This window comes from Brassica napus, chromosome C6 (genome assembly GCF_020379485.1).
Source record: "Brassica napus cultivar Da-Ae chromosome C6, Da-Ae, whole genome shotgun sequence".
Taxonomy (NCBI): Eukaryota; Viridiplantae; Streptophyta; class Magnoliopsida; order Brassicales; family Brassicaceae; genus Brassica; species Brassica napus.
Window position 1 is genome coordinate 26,471,630 of NC_063449.1, and position 12,462 is coordinate 26,484,091.

Below are 12,462 nucleotides of genomic sequence, written 5' to 3' on the forward strand. Positions count from 1 at the left end.
TGGTCTGATTCTTGCTGGAGTTTGAGTGATGTTTCAGGTATACAAGTGTTGTCTCTATCCATCATCAAATCAAGACAAAGAAGAAGGCTTTGCCTATGCTGATCAGAGCCTACACATGATGTATATTCATGTTTGATCCAGAGCCTACACATGATGTATATTTCTGACCATGGAGAGATTGTTGGTGAGGAGACCAGGTGGTAGTAAGTGGGGGCTGAAACAAAATATGGTTGGGCTTTGAAGATACTCCAGGAAGGAGTATTGATGGAGAGGCAGACCAGTGTTTGATCAGCCACACACACACCAAGCTGGAGCTCCTCATGTATTGCAAGAAACGGTTGAATTAAGCGCAGACCGTTTGGTTGTTGAGCTCCTGGTTCAAAAGATAAATAAGGGGCAGTGAAGAAGAGATCAAAGGAGGAATTGGTTGACTTAAGCGCAACTGTAGGGGTGATGCGCTCCTGGTTTCAAGACTCAGTGTTTCTCACTTCTAAGCTTGGTCCTTCACTCATTTTCTCCGGATCAAGCTTGAGGAGGGGTAATGGTGAGCTATCCTGAAGGTTCATGTCGTCAACCTCACCTCAGATCATATGGAGGACTCAAGTGTCTCAAAGACACTCCTCATCAGTCCCATTCACTCATATGCAAGGGGGGTAACCAGTTTAATGTTTGAGTTGAAGTTTGATTGGTTTATGCCTTGAGAATTGATGCAAGTGTTTATGCATTGGGTTATAGGTACTTGGAGGTCTCTATATCAGAAGCTGGTCGTTCCTACACCCTTTGAAGATGGCAAGGAGTCAGAAGAAAGGGGAAGACATCAAACAAGCCAAGAGAAGAGATCCGAGACGTTGGTGTGTGCAAGTTAAGGAGTTCACACTTACATCATAAGTTAGGCCATGATCCAGAGTCTAAGGACTTCACCATGAGTTATCTGAAGTTCCTTAGACTCATTGGCCAATCCCTAGGCCTTGTTGAACTCTACTCTTTTTCCCTTAGTAAGTTTTGTCCCAAAGGGTTTTCTTGCTAAGGTTTTTAATGAGGGAGCTTCTTCAAGGTTCCAAGCTTGTCCAAAGATCTTCTATGGTCAAGTTTGAGGTGGAGTGTTGGAATGAAGAAGGAAGAAGCAATGACTTAATTGTTGGAATGAAGAAAACATGACCAAAAGTAAAAGAGTCATTGCATGATCTAAGCCAACTCATCCATAGGAATTCATCCACGGAATTCATTTCCAAGGAAAATCATCCACAGAAACCTATCCACACGTGTTTTGGAGGCAAGAGAGTGTATTTGAACTCTTGGAGCCTAAATCTGCCACATCAAATCACTTGCCTCTAGTTTAGTTTTTGTTTAATCTTTCTTCCTTATGTATTTTAATCACTTGTAAACCACAAATAAATCTAAAAAAAAATTCTTCATTTACTTTTTACTTTCTCACCAATAACATTTTCCAATCTCTCTCTAATTTTCTGGATCTATTTCTCACCAATAACATTTTCCAATCTCTCTCTAATTTTCTGGATCTAACTCTCTCTTTTTATCATTGTTCTCGAGGGTTCTTTACTTATTCATCATCGTTTCTTACACTGTCTACGTACATTTCATGGCAATATGCTTATTTGATTTATATCTAATTATTAAAATAGTTGACTTATTAGGTTTTACTGCAAAGTTGATTTATTATATAGTTGAAGGTTCATCGTTTATATTCATCGACTATACGTTATTTCTATTCACATCCTTGGTTGTTTTATATCATTGTGTATTGACTTTTTAGTAAAGTTAACTTGTTTGGTTATCAATTTTTATTACAAGCCAGTCGATTAAACAGTATGATCTACTTGTATTAAATAATTATATTTTGGTCAGTTAACTGTTTTATTTCGTGACAAAAAAAAGGTTAGTTAACTGTTTTACAAAATTGACTTATTGTCATTTTTACCTATTTTTATGTCAACGAAGAATCGATTCTTTTTTACAATACAGTTGTATCATTTTATAATTTTAAATATATTGATTTCTTTGAACTGTCTATTTGTATTTATGTCACTCAATTTAGTTTAAGTTTTGACCTTTTTTTCTTCTAAACCCTTGATTTAAAATGTGTAGGTTGATTTATCAAAGTCAACATTATAACTGTTTACTTATTTCATCGTTTCTTATATTTTTTAAATTTATCAGCATACTGCTTCTAGAACATTTACCAGATAGCTTAGCAAAAAAATTTACCATATAAGTGTAATTAATGTTAATTGTAATTTCTATTTATAATTCTCATTATTAATGTACATGCTAAAAACAGTCACATCATTTTATTTTTATTTCTATATCTATGAATTTTATGTATATCTGAAGTGTTAGTTTGGTTTCAAATCCTCAAATAAAATTTTGGATATTTCATCAAATTATCTTTATTTTTTTTATTGATAATTTTTAGTTGAAATATTAAATTTATTTATCGAATACAAGCTGGACTGTCTCTATGTTTGTGATGGTTTACAACTATGGAAATTTAGCAAGTGATCTTTAATTCTTTCCCCATATTTAAGCTGGACTTATAAGATATGATCAAATTTTTGGATTAACTGTTTTCTTAGAATATAACATATAGCTTAATAATGTCATGGGGAAAGAGAAGAAAAAAAGTTATAAGGAAGACATATCTTAGAGTTCAATCTTAAGTTATTAGTCTATAAGAACAAGATTATTACTAGTTGATGACAAATTCAAGGACTCACCTTTTTGTACAGATGGTGATTCATAAAATATGCATGCATTTGAGCTTTCTAAAGATCTGTGCCAATCAAATGAATCAGCTGGTACTTCTCCACATCTTCTTTCGGACATTATTTTCTAGATCCACCAATACTCTTTACAAAGTATATAAAACCGATTAGACCAAAAGTATATAAAACCGAGCCTATTAATATTTAGAACTATGCGAAGCTAGTTATTTTTTCCACATCGAAGATATAATGTACTATAAACACTTTTGAGCATTAATCCAAAATTGTACTACCCCATATCATTTCTTTTCCTTCATTGTCTTTGCACAGTTATACACAGAAAACTCATGAACCTAACTCTTATGGAATTTAAAACTATAGTTCCATAATGTGAAATTCTTTCTTCTGTCAATACTATTTAGTAAATGATCTATGACTTCTATCAAAAAACCAATACAACTCGTCTATCACTAACGATATGGTCAAGAGACAAGAATGTTAAGAGTATTAATAAGAAAAGGACATAACTAAAAAGAAACAAGAAAAGAGGATAACCACACAATATGAATAAATCACCTAACGAGTTTTCGGATTTTTCATATAAATACAACATCCTTTTCACTTAACTCTTCGCTATTCATTTTGTAATAATCATCCATATTTTCCACTTGAAGATGCAAAGTGTAGAAACGCCTTTCCCCTTGAGACCTTGAAGATGAACATCCACAAGAAACCCATCTTCTTCTAGTCACTGTGTTTAGTTTCATCGGACGATGAATGTGAACCATTATTTCGTTTTCTCCGAGCCTAGTCGCGGAAACGGCGGAGACATAACGGGGACTGCCTTTGGTTGTGGCTTAACGTAATGATTTGATCCAATACACCAAGAGTTCTTACTTCTTCTGTCATAACTTCTTCACTTGCTCATGTGCTTCAAGCTCCGTGAAACGGTCGCAGGAATACTTAACCTTTTCTGCAAGAAAGTAAAGGAAAATGATTATCAGCATTATTCGTCGACTAAATGGTAACAGCTGCAAAGACAAACTTATTTATTCTGTTTAGTTTCATGGAGTTGCCACTTCAAATTAACTGATATGGTATATCACTAACTCCCTTATATATACACGGACAGTGTAAAAGAAATAAATCTATGTTGTTACTTCTTCTTTCTTTTTTGAGCAATCCATGTTGTTACTTATTAATAAGAAACTATATGTTTCTATCATACTATAAAAAGAAATATTTAGGTCTTTACAAAGGGCATAGGTGATAGGTGACACGAGCCAGAGCCTATGCTCCACACATGAAGTAGGCCCAATCACCAATAGCTATATTGGACAAGAATCCAAACAAGAGTTGTACATGTATAACACTATAATAAGATTTTTGCTTACATATTGAAAGATGACTCAGCTTGGAGAAATTGTTGGAAGCTCGTGGGAACCAGGTGGAAGATGCTTTGGGCGTCGTCTTCTCCCCTATACATAAGCAGCTTCATTATCTTAAATAAATCCTACCTCTTTGTTTAATACAACAAATCCATTACAATATTCATTAATTAGGCCAACTTATATATATATATATCTAACCTAAAATATGTTATAGTTTAGTTATTTTCCACGAACTGGTCAAAAATATTCCCAAACTTTAAATGTGAGTCAATGAGGTTTCATATATTCTTAGAGTGATCCAAATTTCCAAACAAATATAATATGTTGAAAACGACAATTATCATCCTGTAAATTCAGTCTTATTTGATATCAATATGTTTTAAGTTTTTAACCAAGCGAAAGAAACCCGTCTCTCTAAACCAATATATTTTCATTGTTTATTTAACAAAAACAAAACCAAATCCAATGAATTTTTTCATTTTTAATATGATGATGCCCTCAGTTGATGATATTTGTAGGGTTTTTTTTTCTATTTAACTTGGAAGTATACCTAGTTTATGGAAAAATCTAGAGTAATTCTAAAGGAAAAGTGTAGTTTACAAATGGACTCTTTTTCGGGTATTCAAAGTTATAAGTATAAATTCATATCCGCGTGAACACGTGTTGGAATATGTAGAGGTGTCTTTGAACCCATATTGCTTAGTAACCCAAATCTCATAAGACCACCATCAAGTGGTTATATTAGTAGTTGTAATGCAATACAATCCTTTTGTCTTTCATCATCTTAATTAATGATACACCAAACATAATAACCTGTTAGGTATTAACTATATTTTTTTTTACAAGTATTAACTATATATAATAACAAAATTTCTAAAATAAAGAATAGCAGGCCTACTTCTTGCAGTAAAAGCTTTTGCCAGGCAAAACATATTTATATTAATTTTTGTAACCGGTATTGTTGTATCGAAGCGTAGAGAACCAAAAACTTAATTGATGTTATATCTTTACATAATAGACAGTCGATAGCAAACGTTTTGGAAGCTCGTGGAAATCAGGTGGAGGATGTTTTGGGCGTCGTCATCGCCCCAAACGTTTTGGATGTTGTAAGCCTATACATGCATCTTCATAATGTAAGCCTATACATAAGCATTTCGAATTTCTTTATCTTAAATAAATCCAGCTTCATTATTTAAAACAACAAGTCGATTATAATATGTATTAATTAGGTCAACTTACTGATTGATCTGAGGCTAGAAGACATGAAGGGAGATGAGAAGAAAAAAAAGTTGATTTTCTTACGACGGTACCGCTCACTAGCATTGTTATTAAGCTTCTTCTTTTTTGTGGTAACTTGTTATTAAGCTTCTTGACTGGACAACTAGGCTAAATCACGTTAGATATTTGGGTCTGGGTAAGGCAAATTCAAAAAAAAATGGTTCATAATGAGTGAACACTTGTGCCACGTTTAATTTACTGCAAATAAAAAGTTTTTTTAAAAACGTGATGGACACCATATTTGTATGATTGATCGATTGGGAAGTCCTGAAATACGAAAAGAGATTTGCAAGAATTATTTTTAATACGATGTGAAGTAGATCAACAAAAAGAAAAAAAGCCTCCAAAAGATTTGTCATTAGTTGTTACCGGATTTTGGAACATCGCATCAAATAACTAAGATTCTGGGAGACTGAACTAGGCTACGCCTGGGTATCTCGGGTATCGGTTTGATTCGGCTCGATTTGGGTATTTCGATTATTGGGTAGTTTGGATAGGGAGTTAGATGATCCATTTTCTACTTGACTTATTTTTGGTTCGGTTCGGATAGTTTTGGGTTCGGTTTGGTTCCGATAGTAAAATTAAGAACCGGAAAATACCCAAAAAATTGGTTCTCATTTGGTTCCGGCTCGGTTATTTCGGGTAGTTCGGTTATTTCGGGTAGTTCGGTTATTTTGGGTAGTTTAGATATGTCGGGTTAAATATCGGTATTTTAGGTAAAATAACAAATAGTTAGAATAGATAAAATCTTGAATATTTTGGATATTTCAGATAAAAATATACGGATACTTTTGGATTGTTCAGATACTTTGTAATAATTTATTTTTCTTCAAATATTTTCGGATACTTTTAATAAAATTTTAAATTATAAATATATATATTTGTTTATGTTATATGTATATATAATTAATATTTTTATATATTCAGGTACACGTTTGGTTCTCGGTACGATTCCGGTCCAGTTCAGTTATTTCGGATATAGAAATATAAGAATCATTCAGATATTTGAGGGGTTCAGTCTGTTTCCGGTTATTTTGGTTCGGTTATTCGGTTCCAGTTTTTTTTGCACATGCCTATACTGAACCCATCATGTGAATTTGTTTCCATAAAAATTGATAATTATGTCCAGCATTTTGTTGAGTGGTCATGTTCGATCTACCTATTACGCAAAATTAAATCATATTGGTCATGGAAATTAAACTTTTACTCTCAACCCATTTAAATATCTATTCACTGAATGCATTTTTTTGTGAATTAGTCTGATTTTTTTCATAGATCTGGAATATTCCAGGTTAATATAAAATTAGACAATTATGCTTTATATATGTATATCTTCTATAATAATTTTGATATTATTAATAATATATATCATGCAAGACTTAAAATATTTTAGAGGCGGTAATAAATACAGAACCAATAGTAATTATGTTTTTTACTTTTGGAAAAGCATCTATGAGAATGATACATTTTTTACGCTGATTTATTATGATATTACACTTATGAGAAAGATTACATAGACGATTCGGCAACCGACAATACTACATGATTTATGAGGATTTAAGCCTGACCGGATTTACTTACACCTTGTTGAAGATCCTTTGTAAGCCTTTCTTTCTTAGTCTGCATAATTATTTAATAAATCGTTTTCCGGTAATTGAAACCTGGACCTTATATAATGTGTAATTTGCAAGAAATTGCATAACATGGAATCGAACTCTAAGTCTGAGTGTAAAAGCCTTTAAACTTTAACCATTAGGATACGATACTTCCAAAAGAATGATACTTTTATAGTTCATTTTTTGTTAGTTTTTGCAATCTGGTTAATTTGTATTTCTCTACTATTATCTCTGTTTTAATTTTGAAATTTAAAAGTTTTGCCCACTAATTAAAGAAATATTAATTATAACTTTATCTTTGATTATTTATTTCATTATTTTGTCAACGAACAATTTTTAGACGTTTTTAGCAAGTCAAATGTAACAACCAATGATAATTAATCATTAAATGTCATCTCGAATTAAACATATAAACAAAGTCATCTTTTATTATTGTTTAGTAAAGATACACGTTTTAAAATGTTGGTAAAATAATTAATAAGTTTAATCAAAAGAATAGTGTAATAATGTTGTGATATTTTATGAAAGAAGAAATTAATTTATTTTTTGCCGACAAAAAAAAATTATTTATCATTTTGAAATTAGAACCTTTTGACCAAAACAAGTTTTGACAACACAAAAATAAAATAATAAAGTGGTGGCGACATCACTTGTCTCACACCAAATAAACCAAAAACAAATGGAGTGGCATATCTCCAAAATCAGTGAATAGCCAATCAAATGGCTTCTCATTAATTATGTATGACCTTAACTTTTTTAATAAATATGGCATTATCATCTATTAACTAATAAGTGCCAATTTCACCGGCTCTTCTGAAAACATTATTTTGTCTTTTTTATTATTATTATTATTATTTTTTTTTTGATAAACAAGTCTTTTCTTATTTAATACACCAAAACTCAACTAATGGAACTTTCGTTACAATATAAACAAAGAGTAGAAGACATTGGATCCGACTGGTTACTGCTCTAGCTTTGGATATTTTGCTGTAGAATATAAGTTTTAGGTTTTTGTGCTATATCTTTAATTTTTTACTGTAGAATATAAACTTTAGGTTTTTGTGTTGTAATTTTAATGTTTTGCTCTAGATTTTTTGATGTAGAGTCTAAACCGTAGATTTTTTGTTGTATCTTTAATTAGATTTTTAATGTATAATTATAGAAATTTGGTTATGGATTTTTAAATTATAAGTAGTTGACTAAATATTAAGTTGTGATTCAAAATTAAAAAAAAAACAAATGGATAAATTAAGAAACATAAATATAACCTATTATTGTATAATTATAAATGATTTTTGTGAAAATATATAATATATATATGATATATAATCATTAAATTTGAAATTAAACTTTATTTTTATATTTATATGCTATACATAATCTTTACTTAATAATTATAATATTCTAGTCATTTATATACATATATTTTATATATTTATTATATATTTAGTAGAGAGATAGAGCACAATATTTGTCAAAAGAAAGAAAAAATCATTCTCAAAGCACTTAAACTAGTGCTCTAGAAAACTTGCTGTGCAAAATCGTATATTGCAAAGTTTATTATGGCTGTAGGTTTCAAAAACTAAATTACAGAAACAAGAATGTAGTGGTAATAAACTAGACAAAAACTAAATTTTATTGCTGTAATAAGAATGTAGTGGTAATTCTATTAGTAATCGACCACTACCTTCGACAAAAAAGAAAAAAAAAACAGAAACAAGTCTAGATTATAACGCTTGGTCAAAATGAAGAAGAGATGGCTTAAAGAAATAAGAACAAATTAATATCTGAAGGAGTTTCCATGTTCCTCATACAAGTACAATGTCCTTTGACTTAACTCTTCGCAAATTAGCTTGTAACTATCAGCCTTGCCCACTTGAAGATGCAAAGTGTAGAAAAGTCTTTCTCCTCGAGAACTCGAAGATGAAACATCCACAACAACAAAACCATCTTCTTCTAATCCATTCAACACGTTATATATCGAAAACTTATGAATCTTGGACGATGAGATTTGGACCATCACTTCGTTGTCTCCATGCTTAGTCGCAAAAACGGTGGAGACATAACTAGCAACCGCTTGTGGTTGCGGCTTAATGTAACGGTCAGTGTCTCTTTGACCCGATACTCGCCCCATGAGGTCTTCCTTCTTTTGAGTTAGCTTCTTCACTTGCTCTTGCAGCTCCGGTATGTACTTCACGGTCCGCAAAACCGTCTGAGGAATACTTAGCTTCTTCTGCAAGAAAGCAAGGACAAAAAGAAAGGGTTAATAAAATATTCTTCTTATCATTTGGTTTTTGATATAAAACACATTAAGATGACATATCAGATCAGCTACTTACCAGTTGATCAGAGGCTGGAAGACATGAACGAAGAGTTGAGAACAAAGAGTTGATCTTCTTGCGACGGTTACGCTCATTAGCATTGTGACAAAGCTTCTTGATCATGACCGAATTGTTGTCAATTCCATTTACCTCGGACGAAACAGAAACCCCAAAGCTGGTCTCATGATGAGCCACTCCATGCGTATTTGGTACCGGAAAATCAAGAAACGACGTGGCGTTGGTGGAGTAGCTCTCGTGCTCTCCAGTCAATTCCATCCCAAATTTTGGAAACAATGCAGGGCCCAATTCGCACATTTTAGCTTGATCAAAGACAAGTTTTCTAGATTATGTTTTCTCTTGAATCTGTTTTGGTTGTAAATGTCCAGCGACATAGATACATATATATACGTGTGTGATTGCGGATAGTAGAGCTAGCCAATTAAACAAACAAATACATCTATGTTGTCAAATGGAAGTTAAAGAAACCATATTATAAGTGTTTTTGAAGTGTTATACGACCTAGTAAGAGAAATCATGTTCTGAGCATATACCACGAGCATATACCCAAAAAGCCCCATCTCATTGGAATAGGGTTATGTATAGGGAATGTGATATATGGGGCAGATACTTATGGGGTTCATTGGATTAGAGATCTGAAAGATTTTGTTTTTCCAAATGTTCTTGTATTGAATTTAGCATGTATAATAATTATGTAAAATTGATGGTGTTATTGAATTAGTTATTTATACAACTTCGCTAAAAGTTATTGGAAATTAAGAATTTCATCAATGTGGAAGCCTCTTTAATCCAGTGGTTTGACTAAGGGTTCATTAATACTTCTACACCAGGAGGTCTGGGGTTTCGCAAATTATGCAGATTATGGAGAAAAAAGGTTACAAGAGGTCTTCAGCATGGTGCAGGACGTATCATCGAACATGGATCTCATAGGGCGCCTCGGAGTGATGGAGTCAGACGTGCATTCTCTTATGATGGTAGAATTGTCGGCTGTAGAATCGTCTATGTAATATTTCTCATCGTTGTAATAGCATAATTAATGAGACGTTAAAAAAAAAGAATTTCATCAATAAATTTACCAAGTTAAATTTGAAAGTATTTTAAAGTTAATTTTTAATTAAAAGTTAATGAATCCAGACTGTATTCAAAGTTCTTTTCAGTATTTTTTTTTACTTATTATTGGGTTCACCCTCTAGGGTGAACCTAGAGGTTCACCAACCAATATGATTTTCTTATTTCATATTCGATATCTTTTAAAAAAAGAAATAAAATATTGTCAAGTTATTGTACGTTTTTTAAATAAAAAGTAAATCAATAAATAAAAAATAGTAGTAACTACAGAAAAAAATAATTTTAAAAAAATATTTTTAAAGTCGCCAGCAAAACACTAAACCCTAAATCCTAATCACTAAATCTTAAATCCTAAACCCTAAACCCTTGGATAAATCTTAAACTCTAAATCAAAATACTAAACACTAAAACACTCAAGGGTTTAGGGGTTAAAATTTAGAATTTAGGGTTTAGTGTTTTAGTGTTTAGTGTTTTTGATTTAGAGTTTAAGATTTATCCAAGGGTTTAGGATTTACCCAAGGGTTTAGGGTTTAGTATTTAAGGTTTAGTGATTAGGATTTAGAGTTTAGTGTTTTACAGACGACATTAAAAATATATTTTTTAAAAAAATTTATGTAGTTACTACTATTTTTATTTATTTTTTACCTTTTTTATTTTAAAAACATAATATATAAATTGACAATATTTTGTTTTCTTTTTAAAAGATATCGAATATAAAATAATGAAATCCTATTGGTTGTTGAACCTAGAGGTTCACCCTATGGGGTGCACCCAAGAATAACTCTATTTTTTTTTTACCTTTTTTAGTTTCAATAGTTTTAAAAAAAATGAAAATCCTTAAAATGAGAATCAAAATTCATCAGAAATCAAATAGTATCATTTTCCATTTCAGTAGAAAATAAAGTTTGACAAAAAATATTACATCTAATTAATTTGTAAAAATTGAAAATCAGATGCTCAAATTTCATACATTTACATAAATTGAAAATTGAAAATCAGTCTCTTTTTGTTGTTGTCAAAAAAAAAACATATCTAGCTAGTCAAATTTTAAAGCTAAATTATTTTGAAAATATTATATTTGAAAATAGATATAAACCAAGTAAACTTAAAGAAATTAATCACTTTCTTTAATTCATCATTATTAAAGCACTCAAAATATTTTGGAACTTAAAAAAAATCATCAATTAGAAAGTAGGCTTTTATTTTTATTTTGTTTTTAAATTCCACCAAATTATACAAATATCTTGAAAGTCCACGTAAATCTTACCAAATCTAAAGAATTCTAAAATAATCCCTAATTTAATAAACCTTCCTTATATAAGTTTCTTGAATCATTCCCTAAACTTAGTATTTTATTAATGATAGTAAAAGAGTTCATCAACGATATGTATGGAGATCAATTAGCTTAGTGTTCAGCAATTATGTGGACATCCATGAGTGTTTTAAAAACCTATTAATATGTTTGAATGAAAACAGAACTACTTTACCGATTTTCCTGTAAATCAGGAAGAGAAGACTTACCTACTTGATTGAATCAACCAATTAAACATAATCTCTTCTTTTGATGTTAAATGTCATTGTAGATAATTTTTTCGTTATAAAATAACTGTTGTTTTCGATTTTTAATCCAAAATTTATTAATTCTATTCAGCAAATTATTTTTCTATTGATTGAAATATTGTTAAGTGTATAGGTAATTATGATTTATATATAAAAAAATTATTTGTTTCTTTAATCTGTGTGCATAAACCTAAAACGACACTTAAAATGAAACAGATGGAATATAACTTACTACTAACGAAATATTTTATTCTTTGTCAAATTCAAAAAGATGAAAACTCGTACATTTTGTTACTATAATTAGGACAGATGTTTAAATTATTTTCATGAGAACTAAAATTTCAAAATATCAACAAACCATGACATATTATATTATAGAAAAAGACAAAAACCCCTAAATTTACGGATTGTTATCGGGTGGAAGAAGCTCTTCGTCCCATATTATTCCATGTTATAACTTTTTTTTTTGGTAAAAATATAAAGATAT

At 30.8% G+C, this 12,462-nt stretch overlaps 1 protein-coding gene across 1 annotated transcript; it reads right to left on the bottom strand.

Moving 5' to 3' along the window:
* Nucleotides 1-519: 519 nt before the first annotated feature.
* Nucleotides 520-10,516, bottom strand: LOC106449476 (transcription factor ORG3-like). The gene is made up of 2 exons (XM_013891231.3): nucleotides 9,348-10,516; nucleotides 520-9,241 (listed from the first exon to the last, which is right to left on the bottom strand). The coding sequence occupies exons 1-2, from the start codon at nucleotides 9,642-9,644 to the stop codon at nucleotides 8,789-8,791; spliced, it is 750 nt and encodes a 249-aa protein (XP_013746685.2). The 5' UTR covers nucleotides 9,645-10,516; the 3' UTR covers nucleotides 520-8,788.
* Between the last annotated feature and the right edge of the window lie 1,946 nt (nucleotides 10,517-12,462).